At 39.0% G+C, this 27,111-nt stretch overlaps 1 protein-coding gene across 2 annotated transcripts in view; it reads left to right on the plus strand.

Annotated features, from left to right (window-relative positions):
- MICU2 (mitochondrial calcium uptake 2) overlaps window positions 1-27,111 on the plus strand; it is a 162,392-nt gene that overhangs the window by 98,969 nt on the left and 36,312 nt on the right. For both annotated transcript variants that reach the window (XM_064505015.1, XM_064505016.1), the window contains 3 exons: window positions 20,685-20,716; window positions 20,831-20,906; window positions 25,503-25,550. In XM_064505015.1, coding sequence (XP_064361085.1) covers window positions 20,685-20,716; window positions 20,831-20,906; window positions 25,503-25,550 — 156 coding nt within the window. The remainder of the gene's footprint in view (window positions 1-20,684; window positions 20,717-20,830; window positions 20,907-25,502; window positions 25,551-27,111) is intronic.

The raw sequence follows: 27,111 nt of genomic DNA on the forward strand, positions 1-27,111 counted from the left end.
TTTAAGGAGTATGGGCTGATAACAAATGCAGTTTCCTAACAGACTTATTTTGTTTTGCACATTGACAGAGCAAAGAACTATATAAAGGAAGAACGGCACAATCCAAAAAAAAATTTTGCTTACTTTTACATGCAGTACTTCTTGCTGGATTACCTTTGTACATGTTTGCTTAGTTCTGTTACTGTCATTTTATGGAAGGAAGCAGCCAGCTCTTTTTAAATAGTAGGAAAACAGTAAATGGGATCCGATATCATGACACAGTATTCGTGCCAGTACAAAACACCTATGATAGTGTTTCGTGCCAGTCAACTTAATGCATACTAAATGAGCCTTTGAGAGTTTTAGATGCATGGCTATATGCCACGTAATCGTACATTAAAACAATGTGACTGCAGGGATGTGTGGCAAAACACTGGAGAACCAGGAAATTGCTCTGGGTAAATCTTTAGAATGCTAATGTAAACCATAATATCTGAAGCAATGATAACTGAGTGGAAAGGTATTTTTTGTTCCTCTCTTTACTATGATGTAAAATCATCCGAATGTCTAGTAATATTTAGTAAGAATAGTAGGAACTTGCCATATTGCATCAGAAAATTCTAACATATTGTTAAGGTAACAGGTATGAGAAGGGTAAGGCTCAGCTGACTTGCACTGAATTTTCATTGAATTGCAGGAGTATTTTTAAAAGGTCTTTCCAGCTTCCTGTAAAACTTGTGTTTTAAAGTTACATATACTTAAGCTTATATTCTAGATTATACAACGTGTATTGTGTTAGGGCCATCTCTGGTGTGCTGTTGTTGTAAAAGATATAAGGAAGTCTATTTTAAATTGTGAAAAGGACTACAGATATAAAAATGTTTCATAAAATGAAGATGCTGCAGTTCGTTAAGTCTGGACTGTATTTATGTTCATTTTTCTGGAGAAGACTGTTCTATTCCAGAAGTTCCTTCCCCTGCCACATGCTTTCTGTAGTAGAAGGCAGAGATGTCTAAATTAGCTTATCTGATAATATTTGATATCTAATGCAGATTTAAAGTATTTGATATCTAATGCAGATTTAAAGTATCATAGCATCTTCACCTGTTGAACCACTCATTTATCTACAGTCTTTTTCAAAAGTTAAAATAGATTTTCTTATGTTCTACAACACCAGTATGCCAGAGGTGGTGTGTCTACAGTAGAGTCCCAGCACAGTATGTTTCAATGAATATTAATGTGTTTTGAGTTTGCTGTATAAGTTGATTGACTTGGTTGAGTTTGCTGTGAAAACTTGGTTGACATAAGGTTATGCTGTGTTTGCAAGTTTGATATGATGTGTTCCTGCGAGTTGCCTGAGTGTCAGCGCCTGTTCACGAAGATGAATCTGCGGGAAGAATATAATGCAGACTGTACTTGCTGGAAAATTGAATTCTCCATTGTACTTAGTGGAAATCTAGTCTGTGCAGTCAGAGGGGTCTGGAGAGCAATTTACCTGATCAGGCAGTAGATGAGTACTTTAGAATAAGATGATTCATTCTTTGTTTCCATATATTTAATTTCAGATTATGGAGGGAGTTCAGATGCCCGTACTTGCGTGTGTCTTAATTTTGATCTGAATTTCATCGGTGATAACTAATTAAACTGATGTAAATCATGCATGAGATTCAAATCTAAAACTTAGGGTTCAGAGTTGAAGACGAAGACTTAAGCTTGCATGAATTACGAAGTTACATATGGGAAGCATGGACTGAAATGTCCTACAGGGAGCCATTGGCACAGCTGAGAGCTGAATTCAATCCTCCTGAGTTTCTCATGTTTTAAGAAGAGGTCATTTTCTCTCTATCTCTGTATTTAGTAATTTTTAGTACTGTTATTTTATTATCGCTCAAAATCTCTAAACGTGATAGAGAGCTGTGCCGAGTGGGATGTGTGAGACAGACATGAGCCCTTGCCCAGTGCTGAGCTGTGGCGGTAAGGCAAAGCAACGGGGAAGAAGCAGCATAATGGTTTATGGGCATTGTATGAATCTCTTCTCAGTTTTAGAAAAATGAAACAAAATCAGCCATTTCTAGCCAAAGCTTGCAAGTTGTCATTGTTCACTCATTTCTTTAAGTGAGCCTTTGAGGGAAGGAGAAAGTACTGTTACTGTTGAGATATCTGCATACATAAGCAAAGATACCCAGATTGCTGTTAATTCTGCACATTAGTAACCAGCCCATGCTGTGATGTACCTGTTCAGCCGTCCTTCAACACCCAGCCAGCACTGGGAAGTCTCGCCACAACCCTGTGGAACTAATTAAAACAACATATTAGATATATTTAGTATTTTATTTTCTCTTAAAGTGTCCCAACACAACATTAAAATTGATGTTTTGGATAAAATTTTAGACCTCAACCAATTATTGGTAAGTAGATAAGCTTTCTTCTTTTTTCTTTGCTCCTCACCAAGAGTACATTAACACTGATACCCGAGTTACATAGGGTATGTCTGATGCAAGACTGATCACTAGTGAATTGGCTAGCTTATCTAAAAATTAGTTTGAAGGGAAATGAGTCTTTATTTAGAAACAGTAGAAATACCACAGAAATTCGTATGATCTTGGTAATGTGTATTTATGTCTGGACATTGTTGTAAAATTGAAACAATGGAATCTGAGTTAGGGTACTCGAGGGGAAATAGAGGGGTTTTCTTCTTTCTTTCTTTCTTTCTTTCTTTCCCCCCTCCCCAAGCAATCAAATCCGCTCCACTGGCCAAGCTTCTCTTTTGCAGTATTAGCGGCTGGCAATTGCATTGACTTGTTTGTCCTTGTTTCTCAGAAAAAAATTGTTAGACTCAGGGACCCAGAAATAGAGACAAGAGATGCTCTGATGAAGGGAAGAGGTGCTAGGGTGTGAGCTACCTTCTGGCAGCGCATGCCTGGAGCTGCAGCAGCGTACGCCTCACCGTGCGCTGCCGGGGAGCAGGAGGAAGAGTTTGACAGGGTGTTCATAGGAAAGAGAAGTATGGGGCAAAAGCACATAGGAAGTCACAGGTTATAGCATGTCACCGCACAGGGGGTAGGTGCCTCTATTTCCATGTTCCAGGTCTGTGTCTTGAACCATGTTACAAGACAGCGCTAAAGATTACCTGTGATACATCATTTGTAAGGTTAAATGGGAAAATATATTTTTGGTCCTTAAAACTCCACTGAGATTGTGTTAATCAGATTTGTATTTTTGTAGGTATGTCTGCATGAAACAACAGTAAGGTTGTAATAGTTTTGTTTTGCTTAATTCTTGTTTTTCCTTTTGTGGTGTTTGCTGACTTTTGTTCAAGAATGATGCAGAATCACTGTTCTTATCTCTGCTAAGTGCAATGCTTACTGATTAGCTAAAAAGCTTGGCAAGGTGTTATGATATGGAAATACATTGTTAACTATTTAGTTTTTTGAAAAACAATTTTAATGAAGATATGTTGCGATTTCTCAAGTAAAGCAGTTTTTTAAAACAGCACAAAAATAGTATCAATAATAAAACTGGTCAGACCAGCACAGTTGTAAGCAAGAGGCAAGCGGTCTCAACACACATCTTGAAGGATTTAGTTATTTAAAGTGTGAAAGTTATTGGTTATTTAATGGCATCTGAATGGAAAACAGGTTCCTTGAAACGAATGAAAATATATTGTGCGCATACAGAATACTTGTAATAGAAGTAATGGAAAGATCTGGTTATTAATAACAGGAGTCTGCTTGTTGTATAAACATGGGCTGCCTTAGAATTTCAGAAGTCTTGCAACAGTTTCTGCTTTAGTTAACTATTCCAGTTTTGAGACATGCTCCTGTGATATTTAAAATACTTAATGGAGAAGTCACTTTTCTTTCTTTATATATATGAGCAAATTTCAAGAATTCTTGCAATCATTCCTGGTCTCTGAATATTTTTCCTATTTGTAATGATTTTTTTTTATTTTTGTAAAACACCTCACACTATTTAGCTGATATTTATAACATAATGTTGACATACCAGAGAAAATATCTCTGGGATTTTTTCTGCTATAGGTTCTGAATACTTCTTGACAGATCACTACGGTATTATTTTTAAAATAAATGCAGTGGAACTTCATCAGTCCTGAAACATCCTGCTTAGCTGACAATTAAGTCTTAACACATGTAGCGTGAAAATCAGACTCAATGAATTTTTATCACTCTTAAATGTATTTTAATTTCTTGCAACATACCTCCTTAACAAAAGTATTGTTTTGTACCTAAGAAGTTAAGTACAATCTGTTTTCAAAATATCTTTGGTTGTATTACAATATTTAGAAATGGTGGTGATCTGGTGGACCCCTGGGTGGATGATGCCAGGTGCCAGAAGTGCATGTTACATTCTAACCACTCATTTTCAATTGTTTGCAACTCTTTCAGGGCTGAACATTTCTGTGCTTGTCCTTAGGCCAAAAATTAATTTTTATAATGGTCAAAGTGATTGATCAATTTTGGGGTAATTTTGATACAGACTAATTTTTTTTCCCCTGCATGTCCTAGTAAGAAATGTTACATTATGATTTTTTAAAAATATCTAAGGCAGACCCATGAACTATCAATTTCTTTATAGGCAATAGCAGCCAAGGTATGCAGTCTGCTTTGGTAGATGATATTGGGCTGTCCTTGCTTGCCGAGTAAATTGCTAGCATCTCCAGAGAGACCTTTAAGAAGTTCTGCTGTCCCCCAGTCTGACAATATTGACATTGATTTCCTAGAATAAACTACCTGCATTATGCTCTCATTTTTGCTCCCTGCTTCTTAGGCACCTGCAGTGGTTATTGGACAGAGTGCAGTCAGTAACCTGTCTCATCTACTGTGAAACAAAAGCAAATACGAGCTCAATTTTTTTTCCATACATTAAAAAAAAAAAAAAAATAGTTTCTCTTGTTAGAGCAGCCTGGGTACATGACAGTGCCCTGTGTCAGGCTTATGGGCTTAGTTATTGCAAGTGAGAATACATCCTAGAATCATTTCACAGCAATCTAATCCATCCTCCACCTTTATCCAGTCTGTCAGAGCGCTGTGGTCCTCGTGCTGCCGTCCATAATGCTGGAGAGCACCCGAGCGTGCCGCCAGCTGGGCCTCCGGTTAAATACCTCTCCTCTCAGACCTGAAAAAGGCTTGTGTGTACCTGAAAGCCTAAGGATTTTTCAGCTGTACCTAAGGAAGGATGTCACTCCTTCCAACACATCCTGCCTAGCTTTTTATTAGCTGAAGGGTCGTTCAGAAGCTTTACTAGGTCCACATACATCCTAATTGACAGTTCTTGGTTTTTCTGACTGAATTTGGTATATGGAAAATGCTAGACTTGTGACCTCTTCGTGCACCAAGAGCAGCAATCCTAGCTGGTTTAATAAAAAGAAAAAAATATGTTGGCTCCTTGTATGGAACGTGAATGTAGAGCATAGCCAAGTCAGCTGCCGCTTGACTTTGTTCAAGCTATTTCAGTAGTCTTCTGGAAGAGCTGATGTTTGAAGTCATCAGTATGATACAGCTCATTTTTTCCAAGTGCTAGCCTTCCTTTCGTGCCTTGAATTCATGTCCTTTGCTCTGATATCTCTGATGCTGCTGGAACGACTGGAACGACGGAGTCCCGCTGCTTGTTGGTATTGGCAAGCTTTTAGTAAGTCACATATCCCACTGGAGAAACTGTCAGTTTTAGAAAATAGATTTTTTTGTCTTTTTCTGTTCTTCTCCAAATGCTTTTCCTGGGGAAGAGTGAAGGGTGTTTGTTCTCTACTGTGGGCTGAATCCAAACAGTTGTGAGCCTGACACAGCAGATTCTTATAATAGACAATACTAAAATTAGTCATTTTGTCTCATGTGAATGGGCATCTGCTTTTCCATTAGGACTGCATTTATTTACTGTGTTTGACAACTTCTGAGCAGTCATCTGTGCCCTGTCACAGCAATTGATTCTTCTCTTTGGATTTTTTGGTGGTTTTCTCTTAGGAGAAAGTATAAAACCTAACGTTTGAATGTTTCATCTGCTTCTCTAGCTTTATTCTCACTTCAGATTTAGTGTAAGAGAGCAACATTTTCTGCAATGTGTATGATGGTAAAGACAGACTTCATGGGAAAAAAAGAGGGGCTTTGCTATGAAGTCTAGGAAACTGTATTTAACCAGTGTGCTCAATTTGGAAGAACAGTGGGCAATGTAAAACTGCCTTTTTTTTCACTAAAAGAAAGAGGTTTATATTGTTTGCTTTTGATTTGCATCCATTTTGAGAATTGTAAAAAGTCTTCTTAAAATTTGATTGACATTTTTATTCTCTCTTGCCTCTGGAGTGAAAGCAGATGCTTATTTCAGGAAAACAGTCCCTATCCTTTATGTCCACTACTGCTACATGGAGGAGAAAGGAGGTCTGCTTAATCACAGCATTACAAGAGCACTTGTATATATTATCACAGCTCACTTAAGTTAACATGTAACATCTTGTAATATGTTTTTAAGAAGTTGTATTCTATAGTAGGGTGATACTTGCATGGTTTATCACTTCTTTTAAGTATTCTATGGCTAAAATATATCAAAATTTATCTTACATATTCTAAAAGTCAGCTCCCATTTTAGGTGTTTAAAAACTTAAAATACAGATCTCTTATAAATTATTCATGCTCAATTTAAAATCAGTTGTCACCACTGTTTATATTGGAAAACAGTGACACAGCATTTCTTCTGACACTTTAATAGTCCCATCTAATATCCAACTTAAAATTAATCACTCTCTGCTTATACCTACTTGCTCTTTTGCCAACATTACCCATTACCTGAAATAGTTCTTTTATTTCTTTTTGAATCTTAACCCCATGATGCATTATAGATAATCATATTAGCCCTCAGCCCTGGTCTTGTGAGGTTAAACAAACCCAAATTTGTGTCCTCTGCCTGGAGGAGGCCCTTCTTTGCTCTGCTTCATGTAGGTAGCTTTATTACATTCTTTTTTAATTTGATTTCTTTGCAGAAAGCCTCCTTCATTCCCAGGTCTGACTTACAGCACAAGCCACGAGCAATCACCGGACCTAAGGGATGAAACAAGGATAGATGTCAGGATCTTCTTAAGTTGCTGAAACATCTGAATTGTCAAATTGCAGCTTCAGTCAAGGAGGAAAGTGGGACAAAGTAGTGCTTAGGAGAGCAAAACAGTTAAACTCGTTTAGCCTGTGCTTCACTCGCAATCAATTCATACAGGGTATAGCTTTCAGGATTATCAGTGTTTTGCTCCTCATTTGTAGTCCCATATGTTCTCGAGGCTGAGGGCAGTACAATAGAGTAAATTATCTTCTGCGTTTGTAGACAAAGAAAGTTTTAATGAAGTCATGGAATTGTTAAGACACAAAAAACAGATCAGACAAAGAATATTCTTTTAGAAGGTTATATACGATCAAGGGCTGGATGCCCCCCGGGTAACGTTCCCCTTTGCAGAGGAAGATTTGTTCTTTTTGTGTTTTGTGCAAGGTTGCTCCTGGAGGAGCAATTATTTTTGTCGCAGAAGATGAGTATGGTAGGAAGGAAACATGCATATAAAATTAGATGCAGTGGACACAGAAGCGCATTATGCTGAAGACTATTCCAGATGAAATGAAATGATGTTATTGGGAATTTTGTGTAAGGTTATGCTTTTAGATTTGCCTCCTCCATTATCCTTTAGTAAAGAAATATTTCTGTTCTATTTCTATTTTGACAAACTTAGTACAGTGTTTCCGCGGGTGCTTAATAGGATCAGAATTCTCTAGAAAATCTGAATATAAAATCAAAGGCAAGGTAATTTTTTTTAGTTGTCTTTTTAACGTTTGCTTCATCAGATTATTTAAATTCAGAGAAGTCTTTTTTTTTTTCTGGGCCGATAAGACAATTCTAGGAAAGAAATGATTCATTTTTAAAGACTTTATTGATGATCTTGATCTCTGGATTTTTTTTCCTTTTGCTATTTTTTTTTCTTTAAAATGTGAGGAGTTTTAAGCCACACGGTCAAGAGAAGGCTTATCTTTGCATCTGTTACTCAGTCTCAGAAGTTTCCCGTTAGCGCAGAGGAGGTGTTCTAGTCGGTGCAGGAGACTTTCATCTTTTCTAGTAATAGGGAATGTTGATGAACATCTTGTCAGGAATTTATTATTAAACTTACTGTTAGCAACACTGTTTTTTTTTTTTCTAAGTTGCAAATGAACCAAACTGATTTGCCTGCTATGGTAAAGCATGATTAACACCTCTTTTTAAGCTTTTCTATGATTTCTCATTACTTTAGTTCTCTTTGATCTTTTTTAGGGGATCTCTCAAACTTTTCATGATCCTTTCCATTGCCACGTAATCTTCTAAATAAGGATAATGTTAGCAAGTTTTGCAAGTTTTTTTTTTTTTTTTTTTTGAAGTTTTATGTAACTATGTTCATTCTGGTACTCTGAGAAACTAGCCAAAACTAGATCTCTCCAGTAGTCTTCCCATGTGGTAAAAATAGGATAAACCTTTCTTGCTTAGCTGAAAAAAACAGGAGCCGCCTCTTATCACTTACATACTCTTGGAAACCCTGCTGTAGGAAAAATTCCCAAACATCTGTTAATTGCTAGGTGACAGATGTTAATGATGATGTATAAACAAGTCAGACTCAGCAGGGGCTGTTTCTGGTTTGCTGAGAGCTTCTATGTGCTAAGAACAGAATGAGCTAATCTTAGAAGTAGAAAGAAGCTCCTGGCTAATTTAAAGGTAAAAGTGAGAATGACGTTGGACCATCAACTGAAGGAAAGCAAGTCAACCGCTAATAAGAATCTCTGATTAAGCACGAGAAGGAAGAAAAGCTAGAGATTGCAATAATGCCTCAACCTAGGAAGTCATGGACATGATAAAATAGGGGCTGCGCAAGATCAGTAAAAGCCCAATGCAGTAGGCAGATTGCTGTGTAGGAAGGTTCCCAAACATGCTAACCACAATGCCCTTATCTTCTTACAGCGAAAATCAGGGAAAGTAACATCATCACTGCAGTCATCGACGTTAAACTGGCCTTGCTAAAATTTTCATGCACTTTGGAGTCTTGTAAAGGGGAAAGGTTCCTTCTGGATATCCTGACCTGACAGAATCTGCTTTATTCTGCTCTGAATAGCAGTTGCCTCTGGCGCTATTCATCCTTCTAACCTCTGCAGTTCTGCAGACTATCTGAACTTCAGTGCTACGATATTGTATGTATGCCAAAAGTCTCTTCCCTTGAAGTAGCACTTTTTTCTTCTATTTTTTTTAATATCTATTCACCAGTCATTAATGGACAGTAGCTGCAATTGTTCTGATTCTGCTTGAAAAAGAAAGTGATCTATTAGGTCCTGCTAGAATAGACATCCGGTAATTCAGTTCATCCTTTTAATTAAAGGAATTGCAAAAGGGAAATGTTTCTTTGGTCTGTGTTTATTCACTGTTTTCTTTCAGTGGATGATGTCAGGAGAGTTTGGGACGATGAAGAGTAGATGGATGATATCACCAATTACAAAAATACAAGCTTCTTGAGGAAAGTCATAGAATATTAGCAACTGGGTGCAAAACCATCTCGCTTTTTTTTTCTTTTGATCTAGCTTACATTTTAGAAGTTCCACTAACCCACATTCAACAAGGGTGATAATTTACCAGATCCTTCCCAAATTTCTAGCAAAGAGGATGATTTCATCCCTTTTTGTCCTGTTATTCAAATGTATTTGTACTTTCTTCCAGAAATTTGCAATCTACTGCAAAGCAGAGGTGACTAGGAGGTAGACCTAGAGCTAGCCAAGCTCACCCTGTGCAGTAGCTGAACACCATCTAGTGGGTGTTCAGTTAATCCTTTAATTATTAAGCAGAATTTGTTTTAGCTATTATTGACAAATTAACTATTCCATAAACTCAATAGCATTATCCTCAGACATACAGTCACTGTAAAATGCATGTTCATGAAAGAGGCATATGTCCTGGAAGATAAACATAATGAGATTCTGACCTTTTTTGTAGTTTACCATGCTCTGGGCAGCAAGACAAACTGTCCCAGGCCTGATCTTAAACAGATATCTCTCATTAACAAAATTACAAACATAGAATTCTTTTAATTTCAATAAAATGCCCAAATTCACTGTTAAATCCAATATCTTGCTTTCTCATGTCAGTAGCTATTGGGAATTAGGGTAAAAGAGCTTTGGTCCTCCTCAGTGGCTGTCAGTGAGATGTGAAGCCAGGATACAGTCTTCAGCTGCATTGTGCAGAATGCCGTTGCCTTTCGTTGGAGCACGGGGGAATATCCTAAACCTGTATATGAAACCTACCTGCTAGTGTTTTTATTGAGCGGTAGCATAGGTTACAGAAACACCTAATCTGACATCTTCCTTCTGCAAAGAGGATAAGGCAACTGTGTGAGAGGTAATTAGAGAGATGTTTTGTATTCATAGCCCTCTGGAAACAAATGTCAGCCAGTGCGCTCATGCATTTTGTCTGAGAAATGGGTGAACAATTTCCCTTTAACCACAGGCGAGCTCCAGTTCATGGGATTTTCCATAAAATTTCCTGAATGTCCTGAGACCGCCTTCAGCAGTTGCTAAAAAGGTGATGTTTCTGCTAGATTCCCTGGAGGAGTTATCACTGCTAATCAGATAAGAGCAATGCGATGTTGGGAGGGATGCCTTTAGTCCGTGAAGGGTGAAGGATATGCCTTTGGACATAGGTACAAAGATAACCAGCATCATTAGAATAATAGAGCAAGAGAGATTGGGCAACCTGCTGATGAGCTTTGCAGATTTCACAGTTGCTGTGCAGATGGACATCAGCCATCTCCCCCCGCCCAAGGTCTGACTAAGGATTATTGGGATATAATGAGTGGAAGTTTCCCAAACTGGTACTTCTAGCAAAATTCCATTGTCCTTTTCCAGTCAAGTGTCACCTCCTGGAACATTTTTTTCCAATATTTCTGAGAACTTTCACTGCATGTTGCTGTAGTGGAAGCAAATTAACCTTTAAAAGAAAAATACTGTTTTAACAGAAAAGAAACCATTAGTGATGGTGTAAATAATTTTGATATGTGATAGGGTGAAATGGAAGAAAAAAAGTGGGCTACTATATAAACTGGATCTAAATAGCTTTTTATATTTACAGGACTCTTGAGAACTCGTTCAATTTATGTGACATGTCAGTGTTCCTAGTTACTTACCCAATGCAGTAATTTAAATTGGCTTGATACACTAATATGTCAGCTATTTACTGCTTAGACTATATATGCCCTACATCTGAACAGAATTATGGTAAGAGCACTGCATTTTTCATGATGATCCCATGAATAACTTCAAATTTTTTTCTTGAAATGTTTCTAATTTTTTTCAAAATTATTTTAAATTATTGCATTTCAGCATTTTATTTTTACTGTTCTATTAGGAATAAGCAATATCACCATCATTCTAAAGTTTGAACTTAGATGAGTAAGTTTAATAAAAAAGCAAGCTATTCCCTAAACATAGTTGAATTAAAGTCACCATTGTCTTTCAAACCCCAAACTACAGCTTAATATTAACATTATCTTTTGAATGTGTGAACATGTATTTGTGTGTACATAAACAGATGAGATAATCCATGAGCAAAAGTCTGTTGGGAGCAAGAGGTCAAACTAGGTGATCGGAGTGGTCTCTTCTGTCCTCGTTATCTGTAATTCCTGCATGCTGGAGTATTTGTTATGTATCGAAGTGCAATAATTAAACCATACAGTTACTTCACATAGTTTGGCACTGTTTGATATGATTCGCAGTTCCTGCTGAGGGGATAAATAATACCAAAGCAAGAAGGGAAAAAAAAAGATTAAGTCCCGTCTAGTAAAAAGGGGTTTTATTATCCATAATAGAGAGTTTGATTCCCTACTGCAGCTGAATCACTTACCCTTCCCTGACACACCCCCTCTTTTTCCTTATTCCAGGATTAGTTAGGTAACTTCTGTTAGTGATAAATTACCTTGCAATGGGCAAATTCTTTGCCTGGCACCTCAGTTGTGTTTCCAAGTGTGTGAAGCCAATTTGTAATAATTAGCAGTCTTTATTCTGGGTACACTTAGTCTGTAACTGTACTAAGGTTTTTTTACATCTTGTAAGATGCATAAGAAAAATGAGTCTGTCATGGCAGGTAAAATTCTTCAGATATATGTAGAACATATATAGGAATTCTTTTTGAAGGAAGTGGTTGACTGAGATACAATAGGGATAATTGCTACAATGGTGATTGTGGCTTTATATTGAGTTGCATAAACTTAAATGAAGTCTTATACTCTCTACAGTGAGATAAGAATAAATTTGTGGCGCTGTTAAGGTGTTGACCTTTTCTTCATTGATTTTGATTATGGGAGGATTGATGTGCACACACTTTGCTTCTGAATCCAAATTAATCTCTGCCTACTGGTAAGAAGCAATTAGCTCAAGTCATGCAAGCAGTTAGATTTTTAACTGTCATTTAATTGTTGTTGCTCTTATCCTACTTTACTTGTCCTTCTATTCTTGTTATACTTATTTTCTCTAGTCATAAAATAGATTATAGAGCCCCTCGGTCAGGGATCATGACTTCTAGTGTTGTCTAGTAGAGAGGAACAGAATTAAACCTCTAGTGCTACTAGGCTATTGTATTAGTTTATTGTCCTCATTTGTTGTTAGTATCTCAATCTAGCATGCGTTCCTGCACTGTAGTGCTACAAAAACTTCAAAAATCTTTGTTAACCGTAGGAGGGGATCACAACGTAAAGCATAGCAATGCTATGCTACAGAAATCATCCCTTCCTTGTTTCAGAGTAGAATCAAAGTTCATGAATTTGAAGTCTTGAAGGCTCAGTCTAGCTTGTGCTGTTCACTTTGCTAGATGAGAATGACTTTCTCTCAAGTGTAATACTAGAACTTTTTCTTGAGTTGAGAGTCCACCTGCCTGTTCTTTGTGGAAGATTGTGGAAATGGCTTTGTGCATATTCAGGACATCCTAAATCTCTGAGCTGCATCATACTCTCCCTAAGTTCACAGGAATCATTCCTGACCCTCCTGGTCTCCTAAACGTGTATCGTGGTTCAGCTCTTTCTAAGTAGTCTTTGTTTTCTTTATAATAACTTTTTGCTCCAAGTAGCCTTCTCTGCCTCTTTGTGCATTTTGCCCCTCAGCATCTGATTAAGTTCTTAATGGAAAAAAGTCAACATGCCTTTAGTACTGCTAACATAAAATTAATAGGAGATTACAGCTACAACAAACATAAAAAGCAGTCATGATTTCAGCTTTCTGTTTGCTTGGAGAAGGGTTCATCTACCCAAACTTAGTAAAAGCTGAATGTCAGGTCAGAGCTAGTGACTGTAGGATCTCTTTAAAGTTATTGGAGGGAAACAGGACCTCTAAGGGACTGTATCTGGCCTATAGTAGACACCTATCTCAATATGGAATAAACTGCTCTTTTGTTGTATCTATTTCTCTTCCTCGACTATAAAGGGAGCCTGGGATCATTAGTCAGGATGAGGTTTGTAGACAGAGATAGTATCATTTATTAGACCAGTTGCTGTAAGCTGGAAAAATTAGACAAGCTTTTGGGCGCACAAGCCCTTCTTCAGGTCTGAAATAGGAGCAGCAGCTTTCAAAGCTAATTATAAACCGTTTTCTACATACATCTTTACACCACCATAGCTACAGCAAAGCACCACAGAGATCACTAACTCAGATTTAGGCATCTAATTTTTAGACATCTAAATGAAGTCAGATGAACTGAGCGTGAGACACTTGGGAATTTGAGGACTCGCGTTTCACACGGCACGTTTTTCTTCTGGATGCTGCCTCCGGTCCTGAACTCCGAGCCGCCGCAGAGGGCTGGCAGCCTCCTCTATCCGGGAGCTGCTCACCTGCAGCTGCCTCCTCTGCCTGCCTCCGCTGCTGCTCGCGTGTGGCAAAGGGAGTCGTAGCTCAATCTCGTGCTCCTTTGGTAGCTGAGAGCTGCCGGTGCACACGTGCTCTGTGCCGAGAGCTGTTGTATCACAGTCCTAGTTAGCCTGCTTGGTTCTCATTGCTGTTATGCCTCCCTGGTGTTTTGGAAAAAATAACTTTTTCTATGCAGCATCATTGCAAGGATTGCAATGGTTGCAAGGATCAATGGTGCATATGTTTTGGGAAGCTTGGGAGTTTGAATATATCATCAGCTTTTCCTGAGTGAGTCTTGGGTAGGTTATTGGAACAGATGGACCTAGGAGCAAGTCATGTTCCCTGGATAATACCTAAAGAAAAATTGCTCCCCTGTTCTCCCCTGCCCTTCCCGCAAGCTGCGAGCGTCCAGCGAGGACCGAGATGCTCATGTGCTCTGTAATGAGGACCACGAGGCGTGCTTGCAACCTCATCCCATCGGTTATTTTGGGATCCATGGTAATGTTGGTGACTGCATGTCACTGTTTCTTCAAAAGTTTCTGAAAACTGGCTTATCTTAATTTTTAGTCTGTTTCAGTTTCCTAACACACTGTGTCATCCTTTGAAGTTTTCTTCCTACATCAGCTTCCCACCCTTTTCACCCCAGGCTGCCTTACTCACAAAGAAATCTGCCGGTATTGACTGGGGCTGATGCAACTGCTCCTCTGAAATGGAGATTTGCCAGTGCTGGCCTCAGCCCAGGGCTGTGCGTTTCTCATTTCCTCAGAGGCCTGGTTGCTGTGAATAAAGAGGGACAGATGCGACACTTGTTTCCGAAAGATGCAAAACTTGTTTTGTAAAACGTTTCAGAAGCTTCTATTAACACAGTGCTGCCCGTTCCACTGGGCATACTTGGGCTTTAATTCAGGGGCTTCAGTTCGCTAATTTGGCTGATGCAGATGACTTTTATCAATTATAGTTCAATGGAGTAATGCACTGGTTTAGTAAGAGCTTTCTAGCTCAAGTGGATTCTTAATTCCTTTAAATAGTGCTCTCATTTATTCAGATACTGGTTTGCCAGGAGTTATAGGAATCTGACCACTTGTTTTATCATGCCTTCAAAAAGCCTTAACTTTTTTCTGGACTCTCCTTGATTATCTCTGTCTCCAATATTTCAAAAGTAGGCTTTTTAAAGGACTAATTATTGGCTTGAGTTTTGCCCTTTAGATTATTTAGATATTTAGATTATAGTAAGCACTTTGAAAAGGCATAGAGGAGACCATCTTTTCTTTAAAGGCTGGGAGTCTAAATAAACAGGATAAACAGAGGAGAGCTCACTCAGCTAAGTTACCTGTCCAGTATCATACAAAAAAAATCTGAGGCAGCTGGAAATTGAGCACAAGCTACTGAATTTTGATAGGTGTATACTTTAGACTAATTTAAATAAAAATTTTAACCAGATTTCTCCAAGGAAATCCACATATATGATTCTTATCTAACCCAACCCGCTTGGGTACAGATGTATAATTTTCCAAGAGTTCAGGTTTTGTGGAAATTGGCTGCTGGCTGGAAGGGAGAAATACAAATTCCCGTTCCCATTACAGGAAACCTGCAGTGGGGGCTCTGCTGCAAAGGCCACCGCGTGAGCTGCTTGCAGCATGTTTTGTTTTAGCAAGGCCCCGATCCTCGCAGTCCGCCAGCTAGAGCTGTGCCGAGCTCCCACGCGACCGACAGGGTTCGTCCCTCATCGCTCTGCATCCTCAGAGCTTTGGCTGAAGTGTGACATGCATGGTGCTATTCTTTTTCTATTTTTTTCAGAGAAAAAGTAATAATTTCTTAGGGCCCAAATCTGATTTTGAACTTGGCAAGCTTCAGCAAAGGTGGTAGTGGTTGCTATCTAAAATTAAAAAAAAAAAAAAAAAAACTGCGATGACAGGTTGTTTTTTTTTTTTAACTTGGTTATTACTGTGTCTATCTAAAATGGAGCTAAAAAAGAGATCCTGGTAAAACTTTCTCAGAGACTTCACTGGTAAAAGTGACAGGCATCTGTTGTTTTCCTGGTAGAAGATATCCATTTAGTTACTATTCTAATTTGAAGTTAAGGCTATTGAGCAAGATTGTTTTAAAAATACTTAACCTGCGTATTAAAAAATTAGAGCAATTTTTCAGATGTGTAAAATTCTGCATTATCGTAGGGAGTAATTTCTCTACTTTAGTGTTGGTGTTTGATTCCTGTTGTTATAATGGCTGATCTTAGTGCTTTTGTTCATTCTTTGGCTCTAAGTGTCTTTTGTCAGATCTAAGCCTTTCCCGAGCCGTATGGGTGTAAATGGGTGTTGCTGAGCGCAAGTGGGTACTTGTTTAATTCAGCCCTTTCCTAATGTTAATCCTAACATTGATGTCAGGTTCATTCTACATATTAGTGTAAAAAACAGATAGATGATGGAAACACTTCTATTGTAAGAAATACATGTGACAAAAGGCCCAAGTTTGCCGTGGGCAAATTAACGCTGAAGTAGCTGCTCTTGCCAGTGTTTTCTTAATTACGGCTGTCAGCTAACTTTCTCAGCTAACAGTACAGAATTTGTATGCTTGTAAGTAGGCTTGGTATTTATTCAAGTAGCTTAACTTTAAAAGCTAAAGTGGCTTTTTTTTGTTTGCAAAAGATGTGTCTGTACCTGGTTGTTGCTTTGTGGATCCACTATGGACAGTGAAAATCGGATGATGGCATCTATAAAATAGGTACAGACCCTTGAAAATACTCATTTTACTTTGAGCAAGAATTTCCATCTGTCTGGACAGATCCATAGAAAAAAGTTTTTCTTCCCTTTCTTTCATGTTCTGAACAATAAAAATTCTTTCTTTTTATGGTATCAAAGTAAGACTGTTACTACTATGAACAGGTTTTCTGATATGTCATTGATTTATGTGTTATTAAAAATACATCAGCTGAAAGTTAAGAGAATAAAACTATAGAAAAGTGAATCCTTCAGATCTTTTTCTTATTATATAAAAGAGTTCCTAATAATTATATCCTTGGCTATGTTCCTTAGAGAGAGACTTAGATCTTGATATATTTGTGGTCATGTATCAGGAATGACAGCGCCAATTATACCCAGATTTAATTGATAACAAGGAAGGAGCCTCTTTTTCACTGTCTGAATTGGATAAGAAACCTGTTTATACCTTTGCAGTGCATTTCTTGTGAAGAGGAGTTAACCTTCTTTTCCTAATTATGGCAGACAAGGCCTTAAAAGACCTTATTCCCCAGAGGACGGCACATTCGATATGTTGGTGTGCACCATCAACAAAGCTTTCCTTGTTGATGTTCTAAAGGGATCTCCTTGTGAGGAAGCGAATAAACGGAAAGGATAAGCGGTAAGAGCTGAATTAGTATTCAAGGAATATTACGAATGCTACAATAAAAGCAGCTAATGTTTCTAAGTGAAAGTTGAGATTTGAATCTTCACCAATGTTTTTATATGGTGACAGCACCAATAGGGTATAATTGAATTTCATTCTTAGCAAATATTAAAATAATTATTGGAGGAAACTCATTATGCAGTTTAAATTATAGAATTACTGTAAGGTTGTAGTCTAATACTTTACAAAAAAATAGCAATATGAAAGATAACACTAATACTCAAAATATAAGTTTTAGGGTTTTTTTTTAAACAACATTGCTGGCTACCAGTACAGACTTGCTGAGATCTGTATGCCATTTTCATTTGACTAAGTTGTAAGAAATTCTGATTTCTAAACCCATTTTAGAAGAGTCATTAAACAGAAACAGGCTCCACATTTATTACTCTGCTGTATTTCTGCTTACAAAAGTAAAAAAAAAAAGGAAAAAAGTATTCATTTCTCTCTCAAACCTTCCCTTTTCCTCCTGCCTTTTTCCCCTTTCGCTGCAGTATCTGCCCCTTTCTCTGCCAGCCGTAGCAGGGGCTGGCTCCACCGCCTTGCTCTGTCCTTGGCCCACTGCAGGGCTCAGGACTGTTCTCTTCTTCCTGCTGCTGCCCAGCAAATGCTTCCTCTCCTCCCTTATTCCATTCACTCCTGCCATGATTCCCCATCCTTTCATTGGAGTCAAGGGTAGTATGTGCACCTAGCTCTCTGTATCATTGCTACTACTATTTCTTAATCTCTGAAACAGGTCATTCAGCATGTCCGCATCTTAAACCTCCGCCAGAGGATGGCCACAGCTGAGCACGGTGGAGGCATTCGTGGCCGCCAGCAGCCACTTGCACAAGCTCTAGACAACTGCAGAGGTGCTTGAAGCTGGTGACTCTGCTAGCTGGCAAAAAGAGGCTCCGCCTGTCTGCAACATCTTTATTTTCCCCTTCCTTATTTTTATCAAAGTAAGATTATTCGCATCGAGAATGCATTCCCTAGAACTGATTAGCTGAAGTGTTTCAGAGCTACTGTGCTGCATATAGCACAGAGAAGAGAAACACAGACTTACCCGCTGTAGACCGTCACAGGCTTGGCCAGCTAGTATCTGCATGGTCGCTCCCAGAGCTTTCTCCTTACCTTGCGTCAGTTATTCGTGCCTTTGCTGTTCTAGCTTGCAGGCCACTGCTTACCTCCTTCCTCATCCTCCTGGAAGCCGGCAAAGGGCTCCTGCCCGACACACTGCTGAAATAGCTGTGGCCTTCCTAGATGTGGTGCTCGTATGGCCACCGAGAGATTGAAATGAGTGGAGCTGCTGTTAATCAAATACAGGTGCATGGCTGGCTTCAAAGCAGGCAACAATTGCAGAGGGCATTTACACTGGAAGTCATTGGATGGTGGCTTTCCCTTTTTTCTTCCAAATTCTGTTTTTCCCTGAAAAGCAGCACCCATCTTTGGGAGCTCGTACACACTCTGCCAGTCCCCTGCGGGTCAGTCAGACACGGATGGACGGAAGAAGACCTACAGCCTGACTCACTCCATCTGATCAGGCTTCCTGCCATGTGGGTCTCCCCAAACTGAAAGAGCTGCTGCAGTGTGATTTAATTCCAGGTTGAAATGCGCTGTGCAGAGGAGGTGACATTTCCAAGCAGATGTTAAGCTGAGGTCTAAATCGCATAGTTTTCTGCATACCCGTTCGTTAGGAATGCTCCGCAAGAGCGAGCAGGATGAAGTTGTGGTGTTGCATCCCCCAGTTTTGGACTCTGCCTTGCTGAACACAGTGAGGTGGGTTTTTTTACTTGCTCTCCCAGACTGTTACTAGTCTGACTTCTTTTAGCTCAAATGAGGCAAAACTGTGCATTTTTTACTTCATTTGAAAGACACATATCTATGTGACTGTGTGTGTATGTGTGTGTGTATGTGTGTGTGTGTAAATATATGTACACACATTGCACAAAAATGTACTCATGAATAGTAAAGTAACAGGTGGTGCTGGCAACACCTGTTGTTAGGTCACTCAACACTCTAGTTATAAAACCCTAATTTTAGTTGCCTATAACTTTTGTCAAACCTAAACATTTGGGTTGAAATGTTCTGTGCCAGGTGTCTGCCTTAGGCTGATTTGGGATTGGGGGGTGGGGAGAGGAATATATCAGCAAAAATATTACCGCCAGTTCGGAGAATAGAGACCAGCGCACTAATTTGCCCATGCTGAAAAACGAACTACAGCTAGTTGAGATGTTCCAGCCACTTCCCTGGTTTGAAGCTAGAAGTTGCAAGGGGAGCCCCTCTAATTGTGGGCATGTCTTTTGCCACCGTTATGGAAAGTTGTTATATTACTGAGAACGCATCTCCGTTTGGCCAAGATACGGACCTGTGAAAGTGCTTGGTGGCAGTTTGTTAACAGCCGCCCACCAGGCTGCATCAGTATGTCCTCTCCCAAACAGCAGCTCTGGGTTGGTGACCCTTCAGGTGCAGGAGGCCCGTGAAGCAGCAGAGTCTGAGCACGGAGCAAAGCAGGCTTCAGCGCCCAGTGGCATCAGTCCCCATGGCGAATGCAAGCAGCTTTGCCTGTGCTTGTACAGCATGAATAAATAGGAGGTAATGGCTAGCTTGAATCCAGAGGAACTGGTGATGAAGAAAGGTAGGAATGGGCTGCGAATGGTTAGAGTGAAGCACACAGGGTTGGGAACTGTGTGAGGAGAAATGATCCAGAGACAGACCTGTGTGATGAGGCGGTAGACTGCGAAGTGGAACATGGTTCCCTCCACAGTGTGACTGCAGAGTTGCTGCTGTCCCATCTCACCAGCTGAACCGGTCCACAGGTAAAAGAGGTCACAGCTCCTCAGACAGGTGACTTGCACAGGAGTATGAGCTTACACTACCGCCAGCAACTGCCCGGTTTGAGTGTAGACTTGAGCCTACTGATGAACACCTGTGAATCTGTATGGTTTCATCTGATGCTGTTGCAGGAGGAAGAGGTGTTCAGTTTACTTCTACTAAATAGAAATATAAAATTTTTCCTTTGCTTTTTTTGGTATCTTTTTAGCTTTTGCATACTCAACCTGTGTTTGGAGGTTTATTAGGTGTGCATACAAATCCCTTTGTAAATAATACAGTTATTTTTCTTAATGCATAACCTGATTTTGGAATATATAGTACATTTGTAGTCCACAGTATTCAAAATCACACTAGCAGGTTAGTCGTAGACACCTGAGTAGTTCATGGTTTCGCCTAGGTTGCAAGAACATTTGAACAGACCGCTCATATTATTTTAAAATGTTGTCCTTTCTTGGTCGTTGTGGGAATTAGAAACAAACTGCCCACTGCAAAATATTCTGTTTCATATTACTTAGTGTTTTCCCATAAAAATCTGAAGAAATGCCACAGAACTTGATCAAAGTCTAAAGTCAGAGTTTGTTATTGAATAATGATGATTTTTTTTTATTATAGGTAAAGCTTCAGCCAAGAAACTGACAAAAAAGGTAAGCAAAATGTTCTTTTCCTTCTTCAAAAGAATTCACATTCTTTCTGCTACTCAACCAAATGACCTCCTCTTTCGAAACTGATTTTATATTTTCTTGTTTGTGTCTTTAAAGGAGGTAGATGCTGCACTGGCAAACGTTACAAAAGCTAAACCTGGACCGACCTTTTTTAGAGAGCTTGGTGATAAAGGTAACAAGGCACTTTTGATACTGAAAAATAATCTTGCTTTTGATCTCATTATGTAGTATGAATTCAATATATTTTTAAATAAGCTTCCATGGATTTGACTTCATCCCTATCTAGCCAGGAGTTGCCTCCTTGGCAAATCTCTCAGTTATACAAGAAGGATTAAGGACGCAGAGCTGGGCATTGAAAGCTCTCTGAGGTACATGTAGGATGCAGGAAAGAAACCAGAAAACCTACTGAAAGTAGAGAAGGGAAGGGCCTGAAAGAGGCAGCAGCCTATATGCAATTGCTAAGAGGGTACAAAATGGACTTTTGAGATTTGTTATTAATAAACTGCTGTTTCATTATAGAATTGAAATGCACTGAAACTGAGACTAAAGATAAAACTTGCATCTGATTTTGTAAAGTGGTGTTCGTGGTTCCAAGAGCAGGGAACTTATTCCTACCTCTTCAAGGAGCTCGGGGGCCCACCGCAGACTTGGCTTGGGGTTGTTTCAACCTCGTATCGGGCTGCGGAAGGGGAATCAAAGCCTCGGGGAGCTATTGCTTACATAACAACAGGGAATTCAAGAACAACAAGTAAACACTTCATTATCATAAATTAATTGAAGGAGGCAAAAACAAACAAGAGGATCAAGGAAACCAGATAAATGAGTGAGGAGCCATTTCATCAATAACAAAGACTGAAATCCCCAAACTAAATTAGCTACGGAGAAAGTCCCGCAGTCTCTATTCACAGATTGTTTCGTAGAGTTCAGTCTGAATCCCTTACCCAATGGACTTTTCTGAAAAATAAAGATGCCTTTCTACTGCTGCCATTCCTTGGCAGGCACAAGCCACCATCTCTGTCCACAGGAGACCTGTGGGCATGGATGGTGGCTTGTGACACGAGAGCAGCCCTCAATCTCAGCCCACGGTGTTTAGCCTGTCCTGTGGCCTCACGGCCCCTTCCATACAGGACTCACACCTTGCAGCGTGGTGCAGAAATGGATGGGTCTGCAGCAGGCGGCCTTGCTTTCCTTTCTGCTCCTGCAAAGCCCATGGTCTGTGTCCTTCACAGCTAGATGGAGCAGAAGGTTTCAGCTCTCTTTCAGTCTGTCTGTGTAGCACTGAGACTGCCAACGTTCCCTCCGTGGGCAAAATACCCCCGTTGCCCTGTAACATCTCTGGACATGTTGAACAATTTTTTCCGATCCTAGGGAAGGCTGGATTTTCTTGTTGAATATTCACTCACTGTCTTTTCAAATTACTAATCATGATGTGCATTCCCAAGGCAATTTCAGATGGGGTTTAGAGCATTCCCAGTCTGTAATTCTTGGGCACTCTTTCCCTAGCACTGCTGTTTTAAAGCCTCTCTTTTTGCAGTGGTTTTGTAGTGGTTGCCATTCTGGACCATGGATCTTCTGTTGTTTAGGATTGTGGGACCGTGTACTCTGTCCTCCCAAAATCTGGCAGGAGTCTGAGATGATGCAGGAACACTGGATGAAGTCATCCATGTGCGCCTGCAACATGTGGAATTTCACGTTTGGTCATGATGCCCCTCTAGTGATTTTGATGCTTTTGTCTTAAGATTCATTAGTACATTTAAAAAGCTATAAATATTTATGTGTTTTAAATACTGCTTTTACAAGTACCAAAATAATGAATCTACACCTGTTCCACTGTTCAGCTGAGATTATTTTAACTACCACCAAATTGTTATTTAAATATTAAGTATAGAGAATGTTGTCATCAGTCCAGTTTGTAAAACTTAAAGCTAGGGAATTCTGCCTTCTAGTGGGCAGTTTTAAAATTCATGTCATGTTCTCTGAGTATATTTATGATTTATTCAGCAATAAGCATATTGTATTATCAACATTTGCTCTGAAGTTTGAGGATAGAGTTTCCCAGGAAGGGATAGGGATTAGAAGATTACAATATTTTTGCTAGTGCTAAATGCAGGACCTTGGTTACAAGTATGCTGAATCATTCAACAGTATGTGAAGTTTTTATCTTTTAATTTTGCTTGGACATAAATTCAGCTTTCTTTCTTTTCTATTATTATTCGTTGCATCTTTTAAATGTAAAATTTAAGTAACTTCAGAATAAAAAAAACTAAAGTATTTAATTTACTATATACATACATTGTACACGTCTCACTAAAAGTAGTAAAAGGACAGTAAAATTATGAGAAGAATTTTTATGGCAATAAATCCACAGGTTAAATCTTATCTCAAGTTCAGCCCTGGTATATGTTGATTTTGGTATAATCAGTCTGCCGGAAAATGTTAAACGTGCTGTGGCTTTGCTTTAAGCCACTGAGACAAGTTTTTAAAAAACAATCAAGAGATTTCTTTTACATATTTTTATTATTTTTACCTTTATGCCTATTTCACTGTAGTGACTTAAGATAATATGACCAAAATAGTCAGTCTCGCCCTGTCATTTCTTCCAAGCCTCTCCTTTCCAGCCCTCTGCAATTAGAGTGAATAGTGCCATCATGTTTCTCACTTGGGCCCAGAAGCAGGGTGTTGGCTTTAAATTGGTCTCTCCTTAGATCCTACCATCTCTGTACAAAGTTTGCAGATTCTTTCTGCAAAATTTTCCATGATATGATCTTCCCTGTCCACCCGGATAGCTAAAACTCCCGAAGCTCTCTGCATTTTGTATCTCAATTATTACAACTTTTTTTTTCCCTCCAGCTTTAACAAGCATAATCTGCCTTGCTAATATCTTTTCAAGCACTTTGATAAAGATGTTTTTCTTATTTCACTCCTTCGAATGTGTCACCTCTTCTTTTATATCCCAGCACTGGGCTCTTCTTTCTCCATCGTATCTAGCAATAAGCTACCTGTCTTCCCTTTCCAGGTCACCAGGGATCTTTGTACTGGCCCTGTTGCTGTCCACATTTGAGAGGTTTTTTCTGGATAGACTTGAAAAGTTACCTCCTTCTCTTAATTTATGTCCTTTTTTTAAACATTCCTTTGCTGTGACATATACAAAACAAAATTAGGGAGAAGGGATCTTGATCGCTTCTGTCACACTGTTCGGCTTGATTTCTTTTCCTCCCCTATTTGTCTCTAACCATCTTTTATCTTACATGCTTTTATACTTAAGCATGTAAGCTAAAAAGAAATGGGGTAGGGCCTCTTTCTCCATTTGTTTTCGCATTTGTAGTAATGCTGGACACCTTGCCTAGGAACACATCTCCAAGTTTTACAGTAATACAAATAATAATTTACATGTTTCATGACCATATTAGTCTAGTGATGTGACAATGATCCTGAAACTTGAAAGGAAAACTAATTCTTTGAGATAAAAGTATTTTTATTTGCATAGTGTATTGTGTGATTGTAGCATTGTGCTGACTTAAACATGATTTGCATGCTGGATAGTGTGGTGAATAGCCCTGTTTTGATGGAGAGAAATACTGAGGTGTAGAGCCAGAGTGAATCAGCAACGGGATCAGCGTTAGACCTGTCTGTAGATAAGACCTATTCTCAGATATTCAGACTGCTGCATTCAGCAATTTAGTATTTCTAAACCCTGGTACTTAAAACAGTAAGTGTTAAGTCACTATATGAAACCAAATACAAATGCTGTTGGCTCTGTATAGTAATTAATCAGAAGTTAATTGTTTATCACTGAAGCTTAAGTGGATTCCTTATCTATCAATTAAGAAAATGTAAATTATAAAAAATGTTTATCTTTGCACAGATAGGCATGTCTAAACTTCATTATTTTAAGAAGCATCAGCGTTATACAATGTTTAGTTCACAAGTTAAAAGTAGCTCAGTTATTTCGAAAAGCAGTTTATAAAAAAGCCCTTTACGTTTTTTTCTTCAAGCATTATTGCAGGGCAGATGGTTCGGATTCTGGTGTTTAACCATCCTTGTTATGCATTCTCTATCTTTAGCTTGTACGCTCTATTTTGACACTATCACATCTTTGTGTTTGTTCAGGCTTTTCATTTGAGGCGGTATTTCAAAGGAAAACACTGGAATTTTCCTTCCAAAGGGCGGGGGGGGGGGGGGGGAATACTTTCACCTTGTAGAAAGGACATGTTCCTATTTAAAAAAAAAAAAAAAGAAAAAAGAAGCCTCCTCTTGGCACGCGGCCCAGCAGTACTATCAGCGCGATCTAGCAGCTTGGCAGCTTTGCATGTTGCCATGTTCCCCTGGAGAATTCGAGGGAAGCTATTCCCCGCCTTTCCAAGGCTGCCAGGGGCTGGAATACTTTGATCCTTCAGGGTAATGTTAGAGTAGTTCTCCTCCCAGGTACTAAATGTGACAAAGCACAGTTAATTTATTTGTCTTTTATATAAACATTGAATGTTTTCAGTAAAAATCTAAAGATTTAGTGCAGGCCTTCTACTAGTACCAAATAAACCTAACTCTCTCGATTAGACATGAGCATTGATGAGTCTCTTGATAGAGAATTTCACATTCAGAGTCCTGAAAACAGAAGTAGGGACTTTATTAAACAATAATTAACAAAACTTACTTTAAGCTATTTAGTATGATGTTAATCTACATTTTTTAATTTAAAATACCTGATTTTTCAAGTCTTGCTATACATATATAAATTATTTGCAAGTTGTTTTTTACTGTTTTATTTCAGGCTTGATCTCATATGCAGAGTACCTGTTTTTGTTGACAATCCTTACAAGTAAGTATTACATGTTTGAAAAGCATATGCATAAATACTGAGTGGCTAAAAGCTTTCCAGGGACTTTTTCTGATAAATTTCTGAATTTTAATCCAACTTAAAGAACTATTGTATAGAGTGGTAAGACATTAATATAAAGGCATATAAGTTTAGTTGATTGCAACTTAGTTCCATAGTGTCATCACTGGTCAACAGTGTCACTTCAAAAATCTTGATGAACCCTGCACGACAAGATCAGGAGAGTCCTTCAAGAGGGTTTGAGAGAGAGGGGAGACACTGGAGAGGGGACCACACAGTAAGGAGAACAACAACAGTGGGGGAAGATAAAGTAATTTGTCTTCCAGATAGTAGTTTTAGTCATTTTGGACAATGAGATGTTAACATGCTCATGCTGTGATATATAAAAAAAAAAAATGCAGTAAATGAAAGGTTGTTTCCTGTTATTTGTGTGCTCGGATATGTAATGGATGATAGACAACAGGCTTCTACAGTATCCTTTTGTGTGACTTTTTAATCAATTATTTCATTTCTCAGTTCCTGTTGACTTTATTTCCTCTGTGTATTTTGTATGTATTTCTTTCCACCTCCTTTACTTCCTTCCTTTTCTCTCAGGTGCTTTTTTTTATACGATTTTTGTTCAGTAACTTCAGTAGCCAAACTCTTGGCTGTCCTGAGCTAAGAAATGTGAAGCTCATGTGTTGTCGTGGACACAGAGAAGAAAGGTTTGGGCAGCTTCCATACAAGTCAGCCCTGAATCTATAGCCTGTTCTTGCAGTTCCATTCGGCTATAATAGAGAGCGTGGAAGAAAAGCAGATGCTTTCAAAGGTGCTTTTAAAGGAAGCAAACTTGCCTAATCAGTAAACAGTAGGCATTTTTGGGCTTGTGTGTGGCAGTGATCTAGGATCTTCTACGTTTCCTCACCCATGGTTATTCTGCATCTGCAATCCATGCTTGCCACCTCCCTGTTCTGGTCTGATAAGCTGCAGGTGAAGCTGAAGTATACAAAGATTTGGGGTAAGGTGTGCACAGGAGCATTACACAGTGGGATCCATAAACTAGTAGTGATATAGACTGGATGCACGTCCATGTAACCCAGTCTCCTTTGACTGACTTACACGGGTCCAACATTTCAAGCAAGTGACAAAACCAGGCGTACTAGATCTCATAGTATCAACGGATGGAAGGAAGGAAGGAAACAGTTATTCTTACCCCAAAGGATAACTGAGCCTTGGATGCTTGAGCTTCATCACTTCCATGACTGCAAGGCCCATGTGAGGGGCTCAAACTGACAAGTTGTCCTTGCTGTAGAATTTCACCCTCTCCTGATGTACTGCCAACGAGTGATGTTGGATACCATCTCCAGAGAGCTGGGGGGAGTATGTCCAGTCTCAACAGATAATGGCCTTTGTTATGCAACTTTTTGTACAATTTAGATAGTCCTTTTACAACTTATGTCACTCTCAGTGGAACTGCATCAGTGCATTCAACATGGCATGAAGGGTGACCTCTTAAGAAACTTCAGCTAGTACAGAATATTACATATCATATATAGCATGAATA

The sequence above is a fragment of the Dromaius novaehollandiae genome, chromosome 1, assembly GCF_036370855.1.
Source record: "Dromaius novaehollandiae isolate bDroNov1 chromosome 1, bDroNov1.hap1, whole genome shotgun sequence".
NCBI classification, from domain to species: Eukaryota; Metazoa; Chordata; class Aves; order Casuariiformes; family Dromaiidae; genus Dromaius; species Dromaius novaehollandiae.